General features: G+C 37.3%; 1 protein-coding gene across 1 annotated transcript in view; it reads right to left on the reverse strand.

Moving 5' to 3' along the window:
* The window catches only part of CWC27 (CWC27 spliceosome associated cyclophilin), a 255,917-nt gene that overhangs the window by 232,187 nt on the left and 3,532 nt on the right, over positions 1–20,198 (reverse strand). Inside the window, exon 2 of the mRNA XM_069556311.1 lies at positions 11,587–11,683. Coding sequence (XP_069412412.1) covers positions 11,587–11,683 — 97 coding nt within the window. The remainder of the gene's footprint in view (positions 1–11,586; positions 11,684–20,198) is intronic.

A 20,198-nucleotide genomic window follows, 5' to 3' on the forward strand; every position in this document is an offset into this window, starting at 1 on the left:
TTTCTACATAGAGTATGATGCCATCTGCATATAATGACAATGTTACCTCTTCCTTTCCAATCTGGATAACTTTTATTTATTTTGCTTGTCTAACTGTTATGGCTAGGACTTCTAATACTATGTTGAATAAAAGTGATGAGTCTTGTCTTGTTCCAAATTTTAGCAAGAAGGCTTTCAGTTTTTCACCATTGAGTATTATGCTGACTGTGGGTTTGTTACAAATAGCTTTTATTATGGTGAGATATTTCCCGTCATACCCATTTTGGTGAGAGTTTTTATCATGAATGAACACTGAATTTTATCAAATGCTTTACTGACACGACCACGTGGTTTTTGTCTTTTTTGTTGACAAAACAGTCCCTTTTAAAATTACATCAAAGGTAATACAGATAAGTTGGTAAAATTTTAAATTAATTTTATTTAATTTGGGCTGTGCTGGGTCTTCACTGCTGTGTGGGCTTTTCTCTAGATGCGGTGAGCAGGGGCTCTCTTCCTTTCAGTGCATGGGTTCAGGAGTTGCAGTGGCCAGGCTCCAGGAATACCTAGGAATAAACCTGACCAAGGAGGTGAAAGACCTATATACTGAGAACTATAAAACACTGATAAAGGAAATCAGAAATGATTCAAAAAATGGAGATATCCCACACTCGTAGGTTAGAAGAATTAACATTGTTAAAGTGGCCATTCTACCCAAACCAATCTAAACATTTAATGTGATCCCTATCAAATTATCTATGACATTTTTCATGAAACTAGATCAAGTAACCCTAAATTTATATGGAAACACAAAAGACCCCAAAATGCCAAAGCAATCCTGAGGAAAAAAACAAAGGTAGAAGCATAACTATCTCAGACTTCAGACAATACTTCAAAGCCACAGTAATCAAAACAGGTGGTGTTAGCACAAAAACAGACATATAGATCAATGGAATGGAATACAGGGCCCAGAAGTAAATCCACACACTGTGGTCAATTATTTTCAACAAAGGAGGTAAGAATAAACAATGGAGAAAAGACAGTCTCTTCAGAAAGTGGTTATTAGGAAAGCTGGACAGCTGCATATAAATCAATGAACTTAGAAAACAAACTCAAAATGGCTTAAAGACTTAAACATAAGATATCATGCAATGAAACTAGTAGAAGAGAACATGAGCAAAACTCTGACTTAAATCCTAACAATGTTTTCCTAGGTCAGTCTCCCAGAACAAACAAAAATACAAGCAAAAGTAAACAAATAGGACCTGGCCACACTTATAAGCTTTTGCACAGCAAAGGAAACTATTAATAAGATCAAAAGACAACCTATGGAATGAGACAGAATATGCAAAAGATGAGACTGACAAGGGATTAATTTCAAAAATATACAAACAGCTCATACAGCTTAACAGAACCAAACAACCCAATCAAATATTGGGCATAAGACGTAAATAAACTTTTCTTCAAAGAAGACATACAAATGGCCAAAAAACACATAAAAGGAAGCTCAACATCACTAATTACTAGAGAAATGCAAATCAAAACCATAATGAGGTGTCACATCACACCAGTCAAAATGGCCATCATCAAAAAGTCTACAGACAATAAATGGGTGTAAATGTAAATGTAATACATGAGATAGTGTAGAGAAAAGGAAACTTCTTACACTGTTGGTGGAAAGGTAAACTGGTGCAGCCACTATGGAGAAGAGCATGGAGGTTCATTAGAAAAACTAAAAATAGAGTTACCATGTGATTCAGCAATCCCACTCCCGGGCATATATCCAGAAAAGACAAAAACTCTAATTTGAAAGGATACATACAACACCAATGTTCATACAGCAGCATTTACATTAGCCAAGACATGGAAGCAATCTAAGTGTCCATCAACAGATGAATGGGTAAAGAATTTGTGGCAGATAGATAGATATAGCAATATATATACATATCAGTTCAGTTCAGTCACTCAGTCGTGTCCGACTCTTTGCAACCCATGAATCGCAGCATGCCAGGCTTCCCTGTCCATCACCAACTCCCGGAGTTCACTCAAACTCAAGTCCATTGAGTCGGTGATGCCATCCAGCCATCTCATCCTCTGTCGTCCCCTTCTCCTCCTGCCCCCAATCCCTCCCAGCATCAGAGTCTTTTCCAATGAGTCAACTCTTTGCATGAGGTGGCCAAAGTACTGGAGTTTCAGCTTCAGCATCAGTCTTTCCAAAGAACACCCAGGACTGATCTCCTTGCAGTCCAAGGGACTCTCAAGAGTCTTCTTCAACGCCACAATTCAAAAGCATCAATTCTTCGGTACTCAGCCTTCTTCACAGTCCAACTCTCACATCCATACATGACCATAGGAAAAACCATAGCCTTGACTAGATGGACCTTTGTTGGCAAAGTAATATCTCTGCTTTTGAATATGCTATCTAGGTTGGTCATAACTTTTCTTCCAAGGAGTAAGCGTCTTCTAATTTCATGGCTGCAGTCACCATCTGCAGTGATTTTGGAGCCCCCAAAAATAAAGTCTGACACTGTTTCCACTGTTTCCCCATCTATTTCCCATGAAGTGATGGGACCGGATGCCATGATCTTCGTTTTCTGAATGTTGAGCTTTAAGCCAACTTTTTCACTCTCTTCTTTCACTTTCATCAAGAGGCTTTTTAGTTCCTCTTCACTTTCTGCCACAAGGGTGGTGTCATCTGCATATCTGAGGTTATTGACATTTCTCCCAGCAATCTTGATTCCAGCTTGTGCTTCTTCCAGCCCAGTGTTTCTCATGATGTACTCTGCATAGAAGTTAAATAAGCAGGGTGACAATATACAACCTTGATGTACTCCTTTTCCTATTTGGAACCAGTCTGTTGTTCCATGTCAAGTTCTAACTATTGCTCCCTGACCTGCACATAGGTTTCTCAAGAGGCAGATCAGGTGGTCTGGTATTCCCATCTCTTGAAGAATTTTCCAGTTTATTGTGATCCACACAGTCAAAGGCTTTGGCATAGTCAATAAAGCAGAAATCACACATATATCAATGAATGAAATATTTCGATCAAAGAATGAAATAATGCTATCTGCAGCAATATGAACGGACTAAAGATTATCATAAGTGGAGTCAGAGGAAGACAAATACCATATATTATCACTTACATGGAGAATCTATAAAATGATACAAATGAACTAATTTACAAAACAGAAACAGACTAGCAGACGTAGAAAACAAACTTGGAAAAGAGGGTGGAGGAAGGATAAATTAAGAGTTTCGGGACTTCCCTGGTGGCCTAGTGGTTGAGAATCACCAATGCAGGGGACACCTGATCTGGGAAGATCCTACATGCCATGGGGCCTGCACCACAACTACTGAGCCCACAAGCTACAACTAGAGGAGCCCATGTGCCCTAGATCTCATGCCTCACAAAAGAGAAGCCACTGCAATGAGAAGCCTCCACACTGCAACTAGAGAGCAGCCCCTGTTTGCCTCAACTGGAGAAAGCCCACACACAGCAACGAAGACCCAACATGGCCAAAACTGAATTAATCTGAAAAAAGAGCTTGGGATTAGCAGATACAAACTACTATACAAAAAATAAACAAGGATCAATGGATAACACAGGACAGTATTCAGTATCCGTATCAGTATTCAGTATCTTGCAATAACCTATAATGGAAAAGAATCTGAATCTATTTACTTATGGACATGGAACAAAAGACTGGTTCCAAATAGGAAAAGGAGTACGTCAAGGCTGCATATTGTCACCCTGCTTATTTAACTTATATGCAGAGTACATCATGAGAAACGCTGGGCTGGAAGAAACACAAGCTGGAATCAAGATTGCTGGGAGAAATATCAATAACCTGAGATATGCAGATGACACCACCCTTATGGCAGAAAGTGAAGAGGAGCTACAAAGCCTCTTGATGAAAGTGAAAGTAAAAAGTTGGCTTAAAGCTCAACATTCAGAAAACGAAGATCATGGCATCTGGTCCCATCACTTCATGGGAAATAGATGGGGAAACAGTGGAAAGTGTCAGACTTTATTTTTTTGGGCTCCAAAATCACTGCGGATGGTGAGTGCAGCCATGAAATTAAAAGATGCTTACTTCTTGGAAGAAAAGTTATGACCAACCTAGATAGCATATTCAAAAGCAGAGACATTACTTCGCCGACTAAGGTCCGTCCAGTCAAGATTATGGTTTTTCCTGTGGTCATGTATGGATATGAGAGTTGGACTGTGAAGAAGGCTGAGCGCTGAAGAACTGATGCTTTTGAACTGTGGTGTTGGAGAAGACTCGAGTCCCTTGGATTGCAAGGAGATCCAACCAGTCCATTCTGAAGGAAATCAACCCTGGGATTTCTTTGGAAGGAATGATGCTAAAGCTGAAACGCCAGTACTTTGGACACCTCACGCAAAGAGTTGACTCATTGGAAAAGACTCTGATGCTGGGAGGGATTGGGGGCAGGAGGAGAAGGGGACAACAGAGAATGAGATGGCTGGATGGCATCACCGACTCGATGGACGTGAGTCTGATTGAACTCCGGGAGTTGGTGATGGACAGGGAAGCCTGGCGTGCTGCGATTTATGGGGTCGCAAAGAGTCGGACACGACTGAGTGACTGAACTGAACTGATATCTAAATCTCTTTGCTGTACATCTGAAATTAATATACTTTAATAAAATGAAAATTTATCAATGCCTAAAACTAAGTGTATCTATAGTTAGAGTTAACACAACCGGTCACAAGATTTTTTTTCCCCAGAATGTTAAATAGGCTCCTTAACCAAAATCTTTTCTTCCCTACTTACTATAAAATATCTAACTCAGTTTCTACAGAAACCATAGTATTGGTTGTTTTGTATCTACTTCAAGGATTCTCTCAAACTCTGGATGCAATTTTCAAAATAAAAATTGAAGAGGTTTTGGTACAGATCTGTGGTTCTCAACTAGGGGTAGGAGGAGCAGCAATTTTTCTCTGTGGCACATATTTGTGAATGTCTGGAAATATCAGGCTGTCACACATGGGAGATGTTACGGGCATCTAGTAGGGAAAGACCAAGGATACTTGTAAACATCCTACAAGGCACAAAAAATGCCCACAACAAAGAATTACTAGCCCAAAATATCAATAGTGCTGGAGATTGAGAAACCTTCATAGAGATAAATAGCCTATTTCTTAATTCTCCCTCGTCTCCCCACAGAAAATTAACTTACACAAACACTATACAAATCCAAAATATATCAAAATTACTCACTGATTATGGGTCTGGCACCATCAGTGCACCCTGCTCAAGAAACAGTCAACAAATAAAATGAGTAATCAACACAATATATAATTGAGTCATTGGAAAAGACTCCGATGCTGGGAAAGATTGAGGGCAGGAGGAGAAGGCGGCAGCAAAGGATGATATGGTTGGATGGCATCACTGATTCAATGGACATGAGTTTGAGCAAGCTCCAAGAGTTGGCGATGGAGGAAGCCTGGTGCACTGCAGTCCACGGGTCTCAATGAGACGGACATGACTTAGCGGCTGAATAACAAATTAGACTCTCATTAAGTTTGCTAAATGACTGAAGAAATTATTTGTATTTATATATAAATACACTAATAAACATGCGAGATCTTATATGATCCCTGAATTGATTGAGTTGGAGTCAATAATTGAGTGTAGTTATAATTTAATCACATGCTGATGACTGTAAAACAGAGATGAAAAGAGCACAGTTCCCTTAATACTTTACTGAGTTGCAGAACTTCTTGACACCAGATTTCTTATCAAAGAGAATGATAAATGTCTCCATTAATTAAATCATTTGAGTTGAGTCTTCTATTATGTGAAACTGAACCAACCCAGCTCATTCAACAACAAATACTTATCAAGTGCCTACTGTGGACCAGGCACTGTACTGATACAATTACTGACATAATCCATAAAATACCAATTACATGAGTACTTTGTGACACTTTATTAGCCAAAACATGACTATGGTTTATCATAATTCACAAAATACTATAATACTGTGGCTTGTTTACAGGCACCCTTATAATTTTTCACATGAGCAAGCTATAACTGGAAATAAAACTCACAGTTAAAAAAAGTAACAACAAAGTAACAAGTGATCTAACAACTGTATCCAGTTTGGAGGATGGATTGGAAGAAATAGAAAGGAAGATTAACTGATTCTTTTTCCCAATCCATTCTGAGTGAAGATCTGTTGCACTACATTCATAAGAACTCCCAAGTACAGATAAGTTCTCTTTGGCTACAAACAGAAATTGTAAAAACCAAGAAGTCTAAAAGTATTTCTCCTGTATTCCTAAGTAACCATTTATTTTGATTAACAATGTGTATTGCAGTTAGCAATTGTAAGTCTTGCCTCTCGTTGGCTTTAACTTGAAAACTCAATTTTCTTAAAAAAAAAAAAACTTGAGATATAATTGATATACAAGACTACATTAGTTTCAGATGTACAACACAGGGATTCAATATTTGCATATATTGTGAAATGTTCACAGACAATAAATCTAGTTAACATCCATCACCACACAGTTACAAATTTTTTTTCTTGTGCTGAGAACTTGTAAGATATACTCTTTTAACAACTTCCAAATATGCAATAACTATAGTCAACATGCTGCACATATAATTTTCTAATTATGAAACCAACAATATAAATTACTCATAGTGCTATTCTGAAGATTAAATAATATGGAGGCAACCTATAAATTCTCAAGTTCAACACAAATGTGAGATCAAGCTTTGATATTTCCACTTAAATTTGACAAATCCCTATTTAAATTTGAATATAAAACATACCCCAGCCTACATCAAAAAATAAAAATAATCCATTATGCCCATAATATGTAAGCAACAGTTTTTAGCACATGGTCAGATTTACTTTTTCAAAGGATCACTTAAACTCCAGTAAGTTACAAGGCTGGATAGAGAGCAACTGTTGTCCAATCAAAACACAACTATGGCTTATCTGGAGACACACAGATTCAAGAATTCTCTAGAACAGGATCTATTAAGACTCCACAATCTATTTGAGATGATGGAAGAGGCTTTTATTGTGTTTTCAGATTTTAACATTACCCATCTTTCCTTTTTGTACTTCCTATTAAGTCTTTCAGTGACGTTGGATTTTAACTTTAAACTTTTCTTTATTTTCTTAATTATATTCTTGTCAGATAAATGAAATTATTATAACATTATATATATTGAATATAAATTTTCTGTAGTTTCTCTACACTTTAATTTTGTATTCTATCATGCCTAAAATTCCAAATTTCCACATAATTTCTATATCCATTATTTCCACTTCCTTGTAATTTATTAATAATCACTGTTGAACTGTGCCTGCCTACCCACCTGCCAAAGCAGGAGACTTAAGAGACATGGGGTTCAATCCCTGAGTCAGGAAGATTCCTGGGAGTAGGACATGGCAACCCACTGCAATATTTTTGCTTAGAGAATCTGGTAGACAGAAGAGCCTGGTGGTTACGGTCCACAGAGCTACAAATAGTCAGACACAACTGAAGTAACTCAGCATGCATGCATGCACATTGAACTATGCACTTATAGCTTATCATGTGCTATAAAAGATCTTGCTGTTTGCGATGTTTGACGTCCTTCTTAAATGTTTATTTATCATTCAATTAGTATTTTGAAGAGGTCTTGCTATTTCATTATGTGTGTTCATAATATCCTCCTGAATTTTCTCCACTACTGAAAAAAGCAATTTATATGTATCTCAAATAGAAAATGAAGTTTCTATTTGGATGCTGAGTCTGCTACTGTCATTAAGTTTTGTATTTCTGGCTATAACAATGTATGGGTATAACAACATATTCTGACTAGTTATATTTCTGCTTAAGCACATATAGGAATTTACATTGCATTTTAAAATCATGTATATGTGTCTCTTAGAATTTTTTTGTGTTTACTTCTGCAAATATTATCTTTAATAACATTTTACTTAAAAGTTCTTTATGAGCTCTCTATTTTAGCCCATTGGGTTTTTTTAAACAAATATTTTAGTTTTGTAAAGATATTTCTTTTAACCTCTTACTATAATATTTAAATGTTTGTAACTTCTAAAGAATTTAAAACTCTTGCTAAAGGAGAAAGAGGATAAAAGATAACTGATGAAGCATGGACACTGAGGAGACATGGTTGAAATAAAATTTCAAAAGAGTTAACAGTCACATAAAGTATAAAAATTTTGATGTTCCTGTTTACTTCTCTTTTTGCTCCCCATTTTGCTTTTCAAACCTAAAATTTTATTTCTTCCTCATTTTTCAGAAGAATTAATCAAATTATCAAAGATAACAAGCTTCCCTTCTCTTCTTTAACCTACTTTTTAAACCTGCAATTTTTAAAAATTCTCACTCATTTAAAAAAAATTTTTTTTGGTTACACCACATGGCATGTGGGATCTCAGTTCCTCAACCAGCAATCAAAGCTGCACCCCCTATATTGGAAGGGCGGGATCTTAACCACTGGATCACCAGGGAATTTCTGGAACATTTTCACATTTTTGAGTGTTCACCTAACTATCTTGCAAAGATCTGAAATCTAAGATTAAGTCTGTGTAACTGTAAATCTTTTGTTTTCATAAACACTAAAAACTACCCCCAGACATAGAAAGACAAATAGTTAATTTTCTCACTTTTGTGTGGAACCTAAAATAAAGTTCAACTCACAGAAACAGAGAGTAGAATGATGGTTGCCAGAGGCTGGGGGGGATGGGGAAAATTGGGAGATGATGGTCAAAAAGATACAAATTTTCAATTATACGATGAGTAAGTTCTGGGGATCTAGTGCACGGTATGGTGATTATTGTATACTAGAAATTTTTATTAATAGAATTGTGTATACTAGAAATGTGTACATATCATATTCTCACCACATACACACACACAAAAAGGTAACTATGTGAGGTAACAGATATGTTACTTGATTATGGTAATCATTTCACAATGTATACATATATTAAATTATCACATTGTACACTATTTAAAAAATCATGTTGTACAACCTAACTGTATACAATTTTTGCCAATCACACCTCAATAAAACTGGAAAAAAAAAATAAGAACTTCTCTTTAGCTGTAAACACCATTTTAGTTGAAGGCTGTATCTGAGGCTGTGCTCCCACTAGCTCGCATTTATTCATTTGCTCTTTAATTTTGGAAACCATGGCCTTTTTTTTCTTTTAATATTGATATGACCATTATAAGATCTAGAATATTGTGATTTGTTTAAATCATATAAGCAGAGAATTAAAATGAGGCCCTCTGAATTAAATTTTTAAAACCCTGACTTTATTCATTTAGAAGCATCTTTATTTAAATTAGTTTTCTCAAGTTTCTTGTTAACCTTTGCAATAATAATTTTATTTCTCACCTTTTCAGTTAAAAGAATTGCTCTAGTTATTTTTTATTATTTTCCTTGTCTTTTTTCTTTCTACTTGTATTCTCATAAATAGGGAAATAATTTTATTGATGTTGTGATTAAGTTTCATCATCACCTAACTTAAGAACCTTATTTCTTCTTTCATTGTTATATTATATCCAGATGTTTTCTGTTTCTTCTATTCACTTGGTCATGGATTATAATTTACCATTTATTCTTTCTAATGTTTTTATACTTTTGATCCTCTGTAAAATTTGAGCTTAATATTCTTCAAACTTCTTTCCAGAAAAAAAATCTGACTTTTCTGTGTCTACTGTGTTTCTCAGCTCTGCAGACAGTTATTTGAGGTTTCTCTGACTGAACTACCTGTCTGACTCAATTTCCTTCCTGCCTGCCATAGTAATTATTAATAATGGTCTTTACAGATGTCTTATTTTCTCCTTTTCTTTTTTGTCAGCTCAATTTTTCTTTTCTTTTTTGAGGTGCTGAAGGAGGTTGTTTTGTTTTATTGTTTTGGTCTGGGTATTTTTATTCTTTAAATCTTCCACTGGGAATTTTCTCTCCAATTATCTATTTGGAGAGCTCTCACTGCACCCTACTACTGGTTATTCTGTATTGTCTTTCACATCTTGCTTTAGACTCAGAGCGCTGCTTTCTGATACCTTGATTAACCTTCTCTTTTCCTAAAAATCAGATATAATTTAGGACAATGATTTGCCACCACTGGAGATATCTGAAACTATACGCAATGTATACTGAAAGTAAGCATGTTATAAATGTTAGGGATATTTAGCTCTAAAAGGGAATATTCTAAAGGGGAAAACACCCAAGTGATTGTAATTCTGTAAAGTTTGTTTAAAAGAAAGATAGTCACTTTATTACTCAAATCTAAGAGTTACTAGTAACATTGGTAATATCATCACTGAATGTTGGATGGAAGGCTTTATGAAGCAAACAAAATTTTTAATACACATGAAAAAGTGGATTGGGAATTCCCTGGTAGGATTAACTGGATGGTTTACCTGGGGCCCCAGGATTTACCCCAGCCCTGGTCAGGGAACTAACAACCCACAAGCGACACCACATGGACAAAAAAGAGAAGAACGAGTGAGTTAACTTGAACAGAAAAAGAAGGGAAGAGAAAGTATTCCAAAAAGGCATGTGAGGATATGAGATTTCAAGAAATGAAGGAGGTTATGAGTGGAAATGGGAAGGACCTGCTCAGGAAATAAAGGTAAGAGTCAACTGAGACCACATAGTTATTCAGTGCAATGAAAAATGAAGTTGGAAAACTAGGAAGCCAAGCTGCCTGAGGATTTAACTACCAGATGAATTAAACATGAGGGTAAAGAGATCAAAGATAAGAAAATGGAAGACCAGGTAAGAGGCAATTACAATCACACAGTTAAGGCAGTTTGGGGAAGAAACTGGTAAATTTAGTTTTATACTATTTGAGTTGTAGCTGACAGTAGAAGATTTGAGTAGAAAAGTCCACTAGGCAATCAGATATATAAATTAGAGTTCAAAAGAGGAGAAATGGTTGGAATTCTACATTTGATGGTTACATGGTTGGAAGTTAGCTCAGTTGGTAAAGAATCCACCTGCAACGAAGGAGACCCCAATCAATTCCTGAGTGGGGAAGATCCACTGGAGAAGGGATAGGCTACCCACTCCAGTATTCTTGGGCTTCCTTTGTGGCTCAGCTGGTGAAGAATCCGCCAGCAATGTGGGAGACCTGGGTTCGATCCCTGGGTTGGGAAGATACCCTGCAGAAGGGAAAGGCTACCCACTCCAGTATTCTTGCCTGGAGAATTCCATGGACTATACAGTCCATGGGGTTGCAAAGAGTCAGACATAACTGAGTGACTTTCACAACTTTCACTTTCACGGGTTGGAAATAACAGTTGAAGAAAAAAGAACTAAAGCATCTTAGGGAGTACCCACTTTTAGAGGATGAAAGAAAGAAGTGAGATAAATTTCTGTTAAAGATGCAGAGATTTACTGACTGGTGGCGGGGGATTAGAGGGATTTTATCTCCTCTCTCAATCTCCTGACACACAGCTCAAACCCACATTGCTTATACCAACTCTGATCATTCATTACCACTATTTAACATGAGTCTTCAATGTTGTAGGAAAACACATTGCAATTTTTAAATTAACAAAATTTCTTTTACAGAATAAAATTCAAGAATTATGATTACCTTCCAAACAAAGCTGGATGAAATTTCTGCATGCTTTAGGAGCTTCTTTTGACCACAACTCTATATCAATATCTCCAGCTGTAGTTTTCAATAAAACCTGTAGAAAGCACATAAAATCATTAAGTTATCATTTTGCTTCATAATGAGTTTATTGGCTGCTCAACATAAAGTATTCACTACTGAATTCTCAATTTTAAAACAAAAATAAGAAACTTTGCTTGGTTTATGTTGTTATACTTAAAAACTTCAAATAATCAGTACAAGTTACTCTACTATTTTTTAAATACTATTTTCAGAAATAATTTATGCTTTAAGGAAAAATAGTTTTTAATCACAGAAACAACTGCATTCATTTAAACATCCATACTGTAAATTTGCTTTAATTTTAAAAGTTTTCCACATTTCTTCCAATAAAATTGGTATAGTAAATTAAGACATTAAAGAACAATGATCCCATGAAACTACATCACTAAAAGACGATTTTCCAATTATCTTTTAACATATGAACAGCTGACCTCTTCACTCACAATCATGCCATTTCTAATTTACAAAGGAACATTCTTAATCCAATTCTGGGTTGTATATTTGGGATCAAACCTGTGTCTCCTGTGTCTACTGCACTAGCAGGTGGATTTGTTACCACTGAGCCACCAGGGAAGCCCCTTAAAATTACTACTAAAATTACAGTAAATGAAATCTGTTGAGAGTCTTCTTTCCACAGCTTATGAAGGCAGTTACTCCTTGGTGCAAGCAGCCATCTTGCAGGAACCAAAATCCCTACTGAGTCCACAGGAAGAAACAGCTTATAAGTCTTATTAATAAACACAAACAGCCACAAAGAACAGAAAGCTCCAAATCTGAACACCCTGGCACAGCTGAATCCAACTGCTCTAGTATCACTTCCCCCACACACCAGCCCTCAGTGTACCAAAGCAGAACAGAGTCCACTGTCAATCGCTGACTAATGGTCCAGGACACATGACCATCACCATCACTTTTGCTACAATTGCCTTTCAGTTTCTACTTCAGAAGCCCAAATTACACTGCCATAATTTATATAACACTGATGAATGTATTGTATCTTTTTGAGCTTTTACTGGCTACATAGTTCTCTCATAATTATGCACCTGGGGGTGGAGGAGGAGACAATATCTATACTGTTCAGTTCAGTTGCTCAGTTGTGTCCGACTCTTTGCGACCCCATGAATCGCAGCACGCCAGGCCTCCCTGTCCATCACCAACTCCCGGAGTTCACTCAAACTCACATCCATCGAGTCCATGATGCCAGGCAGCCATCTCATCCTCTGTCGTCCCCTTCTCCTCCTGCCCCCCATCCCTCCCAGCATCAGGGTCTTTTCCAATGAGTCAACACTTCGCATGAGGTGGCCAAAGTACTGGAGTTTCAGCTTTAGCATCATTCCTTCCAAAGAATACCCAGGACCAATGTCCTTTAGAATGAACTGGTTGGATCTCCTTGCAGTCCAAGGGACCCTCAAGAGTCTTCTCTAACACCTCAGTTCAAATGCATCAATTCTTCGGCGCTCAGCTTTCTTCACAGTCCAACTCTCACATCCATACATGACTACTGGAAAAATCATAGACTTGACTAGACGGACCTTTGTTGGCAAAGTAATGCCTCTGCTTTTGAATATGCTATCTAGGTTGGTCATAACTTTCCTTCCAAAGAGTAAGCGTTTTTTAATTTCATGGCTGCAATCACCATCTGCAGTGATTTTGGAGCCCCCAAAAATCTATACTGTAGTAGATTTTTAAAAGTTATGACCAACCTAGATAGTATATTCAAAAGCAGAGACGTTACTTTACCAACTAAGGTCCGTCTAGTCAAAGCTATGGTTTTTCCTGTGGTCATGTATGGATGTGAGAGTTGGACTGTGAAGAAGGCTGAGCGCCAAAGAATTGATGCGTTTGAACTGTGGTGTTAGAGAAGACTCTTGAGGGTCCCTTGGACTGCAAGGAGATCCAACAAGTCCATTCTGAAGGAGATCAGTCTTGGGTATTCTTTGGAAGGAATGATGCTAAAGCTGAAGCTCCAGTACTTTGGCCACCTCATGAGAAGAGTTGGCTCATTGGAAAAGACTCTGATGCTGGAGAGATTGGGGGCAGGAGGAGAAGGGGACGGCAGAGGATGAGATGGCTGGATGGCATCACGGACTCAATGAACGTGAGTCTGAGTGAACTCCAGGAGATGGTGATGGACAGGGAGGCCTGGCGTGCTGCGATTCATGGCGTCGCAAAGAGTTGGACACAACTGAGCGACTGAACTGAACTGAACTGAACCCTTAAAGAAATATAAAAGAACCAAAAGTACTAAGGTGCATGATTTTCTCAATCCTTACACTTTCTCTACAAAAAGAAGGGGGTATTTGTTGAGTGCCTCCCATGTGCCAGCTTCTGTGCCAGACACTTTATATATCCTATCTCACTTAATCCTCATCTGCAAGGTAGGTATCATTACTCTTATTTTATTTATGAAGAATCAGAGACTCAGACAAAGTCAATTTATCCAGGGTCTACAGTGAACACACTTAAACCAAAGGCTTTCTAATGCAAAGCCCATGCTTCTTCTATCTCACCATACTGCCTCCACAAAGTCCTCCATAAATTCCATACTATGCTGGAAAAAAAACGTCCATCAAACTCTAGGGCACCATCACATGTTGCAAAATAAACCTCCAAGTTACCCTGGTCACAAATGATTTGAGTAGAGAATAATGTCTAAGTCAAAAGCACTCACATATTGCTTTGCATATAAGCATATGCAGGCACACCTCTGAGACATCACAGGTTTGGTTTCCCACCACTACAACAAAGTGAATATTGCAAAAAAGTGAGCCACATAAAGTCTTTGGTTTCTCAGTGCATACAGAAGTTATGTTGACTCTACACTGTATGCAACAGCATTATGTCTGAAAAGACAAAGTGCAAACCTTAATTTTTAAATACTTTATTATTAAAAACTGCCAATCTACATGTAAGCCTTTAGTGAATCATAATCTTTTCACTGGTGGGGGGCTTAAAATGTTGCAAGAATTACCCAAATGTGACCCAAAGACACAAAGTGAACAAATGCCGTTGGAAAAATGCTAAGAGGCTTGCTGTTATATGTATAAGTGCATCACTTTGCTGTATACCTGAAACTAACACAACATTGTACATCAACTATACTTCAGTTAAAAAAAAAAAATTAACTGAACAACCAATGGATCATTAAAGAAATCAAAGAAAAAAAGATACCTAGGGACAGAAATACCACATACCAAACCTTATGGGGTACAACAAAAGTGTTTCTAAGAGAGAAGGTCATAGCAATATGGGCCAAACTCAAGAAACAAGACAATCTAAAACAATCTAACTTTACACCTAGATGAACTAGAAAAAGATGAACAAATGAAGTCAAGAGTTGGTAGAAGAAAGGAAATAATAAAGAACACAGTATAAATGATTTAGAAACTAAAAAACAATAGACAAGATCAATGAAGCTAATGGCTAGCTCTTTGAAAAGATAAACAAAACTGACAAAACTTTAGCTACACTCACAAAGAAAAAGAGGGCTCAAATAAGTAAAATTAGAAATGAAAAAGAAATTACAACTGATACCATACAAATACAAAGGAGCACAGAGATACTCTGAACAATTATATGCCAACAAATTGGACAACCTAGAAAAAAAAATAGAAAAATTACTAAAAACATACAATCTTCCATGACTGAATCATGAAAAAATAGAAAATCTAAATAGATTACTAGTAAAGAGATCGAATCAGTAATCAAAAACTGCCAACAAAAGCACAGGATCAGATGGCTTCACTGATGAATTCTACCAAACATTCAAAGAGTAAATATCTATCCTTCTTAAACTAATTTAACAAAGCTAGCATTATCCTGATACCAAAATCAAAGACACCACAAAACAAAATTACTAGAGCTAATCAATGAACATAGTAAAGTTGCAGGATATAAAGTTAACACATAGAGATCCCTTGCATTCCTATACACTAACAAGGAGAAAACAGAAAGAGAAATGAAGGAAACAATTCCATTTACCACTGCAATGAAAAGAATAAAATACTTAGGAGTAAATCTACCTAAAGAAACAAAAGACCTATATATAGAAAACTATAAAACACTGGTTAAAGAAATCAAAGATCACACAGAGAAATATACCATGTTCATGGATCAGAAAAATCAATATAGTGAAAATGAGGATACTACCCAAAGCAATTTATAGATTCAATGTAATCCCTATCAAGCTACCAATGGTATTTTTCACAGAACTAAAACAAATAAATTCACAATTTGTATGGAAATACAAAAAACCTCGAATAGCCAAAGCAATCTTGAGAAAAAAGAATGGAACCGGAGGAATCAACCTGCCTGACTTCAGGCTCTACTATAAAGCTACAGTCATCAAAACAGTACGGTTCTGACACAAAGACAGAAATATAGATCGATGGAATAAAATAGAAAGCCCAGAGATAAATCCACGCACCTATGGACACCTATCTTTGACACAGGAGACAAGAATATATACTGGAGAAAAGACAATCTCTTTAATAAGTAGTGCTGGGAAAACCGGCCAACCACTTGTAAAGGAATGAAACTAGAACACTTTCTAACACCATACACAAAAATAAACTCAAAATAAATTAAAGATCTAAGTGTAAAACCAGAAAGTATAAAACTGCTAGAGAAAAATATAGGCAAAACACTCTCTGACATAAATCACAGCAGTATCCTCTGTGACCCACCTCCCAGAGTAATGGAAATAAAAGCGAAAATAAACAAATGGGACCTAATTAAACTTAAAAGCTTTTGCACAACAAAGGAAACTATAAGCAAGCTGAAAAGCCAGCCTTCAGAATGAGAGAAAATACTGGCAAAAGAAGCAACTGACAAAGAATTAATCTCAAAACTATATAAGCAACTCCTGCAGCTCAATTCCAGAAAAATAAACAACCCAATCAAAAAATGGGCCAAAGAACTAAGCAGACATTTCTCCAAAGAAGACATACAGATGTCTAACAAATACATGAAAAGATGCTCAACATCATTCATTAACAGAGAAATGCAAATCAAAACCACAATGAGGTACATCTCACAATAGTCAGAATGGCTGCTATCAAAAAGTCTATAAACAATATCCTGGAAAGAGTGCAGAGAAAAGGCAGCCCTCTTACACTGTTGGTGGGAATGCAAACTAGTACAGCCACTATGGAGATCAGTGTGGAGATTCCTTAAAAAACTGGAAATAGAACTGCCAGATGACCCAGAAATCTCACTGCTGGGCATACACACTGAGGAAACCAGAACTGAAAGAGACACATGTACCCCAATGTTCATTGCAGCACTGTTTATAATAGCCAGGACATGGAAGCAACCTCGATGTCCATCAGCAGATGAATGGATAAGAAAACTGCTGCTACTGCTAAGTCACTTCAGTCGTGTCCGACTCTGTGCGACCGCATAGACGGCAGCCCACCAGGCTCCCCCATCCCTGGGAATCTCCAGGCAGGAACACTGGAGTGGGCTGCCACTTCCTTCTCCGATGCAGGAAAGTGAAAAGTGAAAGTAGTCACTCAGTCGTGTCCAATCCTCAGTGACCCCATGGACTGCAGCCTTCCAGGCTACTCCGTCCATGGGATTTTCCAGGCAAGAGTACTGGAGTGGGTTGCCATTGCCTTCTGCGAAGAAAGCTACATATACACAATGGAATATTACTCAGCCATTAAAAAGAATGCATTTGAATCAGTTCTAACAAGGCAGATGAAACTAGAACCTATTATACAGAATGCAGTAAGTCAGAAAGAAAAATACTAATTAGTATACTAATGCATATATATGGAATTTAGAAAGATGGTATCAATGACCCTATATACAAGACAGCAAAGGAGACACAGATGTAAAGAACAGTCTTTTGGACTCTGTGGGAGAGGGAGAGAGTGGGATGATTTGAGAGGGTAGCATTGAAACATGTATATTATCATATGTGAAGTGGATCACCGGTCCAGGTTCAATGTATGAGATAGGGTGCTCAGGACTGGTGCCCTGGGATGACCCTGGGGGATAGGATGGGGAGGGAGCTGGGAGGGATGTTCTGGATGGGGAACACATGTGCACCTGAGGCTGATTCATGTCGATGTATGGCAAAACCCACTACATTATTGTAAAGTAATTAGCCTCCAATTAAAATAAATAAATCAGTTAGAAAAAATAAATCAACAACAACAACAACAAAAATAAAGGCCAGAAAGTAAAAGGAAAAAAGAAGTCCATACTACCCAAATAATCTATACATTTAGTGTAATCCCTATCAAAACTCCAATGGCATTTTTCACAGAACTAGGACAAATAACCCTAAAATTTGTATGGAACCACAAAAGACCCCAAATGGACAAAGAAACCTTGAGAAAGAATAACAAATCCAGAGGTATCATGCTCCCTAATTTCAAATTATACTACAAAACTATAGCAATCAAAACAGAATAGTATTGGTGTAAAAAACAGAGGCATAGATCAATGGAACAGAATGGAAAGCTCAGAAATAAGACCACACTTTCATGGTTAATTAGTTTACCATGTCACCCTGCTTATTTAACTTATATGCAGAGTACATCATGAGAAACGCTGGAGTGGAAGAAACACAAGCTGGAATCAAGATTGCTGGGAGAAATATCAATAACCTCAGATAGGCAGATGACACCACCCTTATGGCAGAAAGTGAAGAGGAGGTAAAAAGCCTCTTGATGAAAGTGAAAGAGGGGAGTGAAAAAGTTGGCTTAAAGCTCAACATTCAGAAAATGAAGATCATGGCATCTGGTCCCATCACTTCACGAGAAATAGATGGGGAAACAGTAGAAACGGTGTTAGACTTTATTTTTTTGGGCTCCAGAATCACTGCAGATGGTGACTGCAGCCATGAAATTAAAAGATGCTTACTCCTTGGAAGAAAAGTTATGACCAACCTAGATAGCATATTCAAAAGCAGAGACATTACTTTGCCGACTAAGGTCCGTCTAGTCAAGGCTATGGTTTTTCCTGTGGTCATGCATGGATGTGAGAGTTGGACTATGAAAAAGGCTGAGCGCCGAAGAATTGATGCTTTTGAACTGTGGTGCTGGAGAAGACTCTTGAGAGCCCCTTGGACTGCAAGGAGATCCAACCAGTCCATTCTGAAGGAGATCAACACTGGGATTTCTTTGGAAGAATGATGCTAAAGCTGAAACTCCAGTACTTTGGCCACCTCATGCGAAGAGTTGACTCATTGGAAAAGACTCTGACGCTGGGACGGATTGGGTGCAGGAGGAGAAGGGGATGACAGAGGATGAGATGGCTGGATGGCATCATGGACTCGATGGACTTGAGTCTGAGTGAACTCCGGGAGATGGTGATGAACAGGGAGGCCTGGCGTGCTGCGATTCATGGGGTTGCAAAGAGTCGGACACGACTGAGCAACTGAACTGAACTGATGGAGGCAAGAATGCATAATGGGGATAGGTACTCTCTTCAAAAATCTATCCTGGGTGGGGGAGGGGGGTTCATGTTTGGGAACGCATGTAAGAATTAAAGATTTTAAAATTAAGAAAATAAAAAACTAAAAAAAAAAAAAATCTATCCTGGGAAAACTGAACAGCTGCAAGTAAAAGAGTGAAACTAGACCACTATCATATACTATATACAAAAACAAACTCAAAGTGGACTCAAGACTTGAATGCAAAATCTGAAACCATAAATATTCCAGAATAAAAGATAGGCAGTAAGCGCCTATAGTACTGGTCTTAGCAAATTGCTTTTTTTTTTTTAATGAGATTTCAAACGCAAGGGCAACAAAGGTAAAAATAACCAAATGGGACGATATGAACAATCTTCTGCACAGCAAAGGAAACCATCAACAAAATGAAAACATAACCTACTGAATTGGGAGAAGATATCTGCACATCATATATCTGATAAAGGGTTAATCTCCAAAATATAAAGAGAACTTCCATAACATATGTAACAAAAAATGTGTTTAAAAACCACATATAAGGATCTGAATACACATTTTTTCCAAAGAAGACATACAGATGGGTAACAGGCACATGAAAAGATGCTCAAAATCACTAATCATAAGGTAAATGCAAATCAAAACCACAGTGAGGTATCATCTCACACCCAACAGAATGGTTATTATTAAAAAGATAAGAAATAACAAGTGTTAGCAAAGATATGGAAGAAGGGAACATCTGTGAACTGTTGGTGGGAATATAAATAGGCACAGCCACTATGGAAAACACTGTGGAAGTTACTCAAAAAATTAAAAATGAACTACCATATTAACCAGCAATTCTACTTTTGAATATTTATCCAAAGAAAAAGAAGACATTAACTAGAAAAGAGATATGCACCCCTACGTTAACTGCAGCATTATTTACAAAAGCTAGCAAAGTAATGCTCAAAATTCTCCAAGCCAGACTTCAACAGTGAGTGAATCAAGAACTTCCAGATGGTCAAGCTGGATTTAGAAAAGGCAGAGGAACCAGATATCGAATTGCCAACATCCACTGGATCATCAAAAAAGCAAGAGTTCCAGAAAAACACCTGCTTCTGCTTCG

Source organism: Ovis canadensis, chromosome 16 (assembly GCF_042477335.2).
Source record: "Ovis canadensis isolate MfBH-ARS-UI-01 breed Bighorn chromosome 16, ARS-UI_OviCan_v2, whole genome shotgun sequence".
Taxonomy (NCBI): domain Eukaryota; kingdom Metazoa; phylum Chordata; class Mammalia; order Artiodactyla; family Bovidae; genus Ovis; species Ovis canadensis.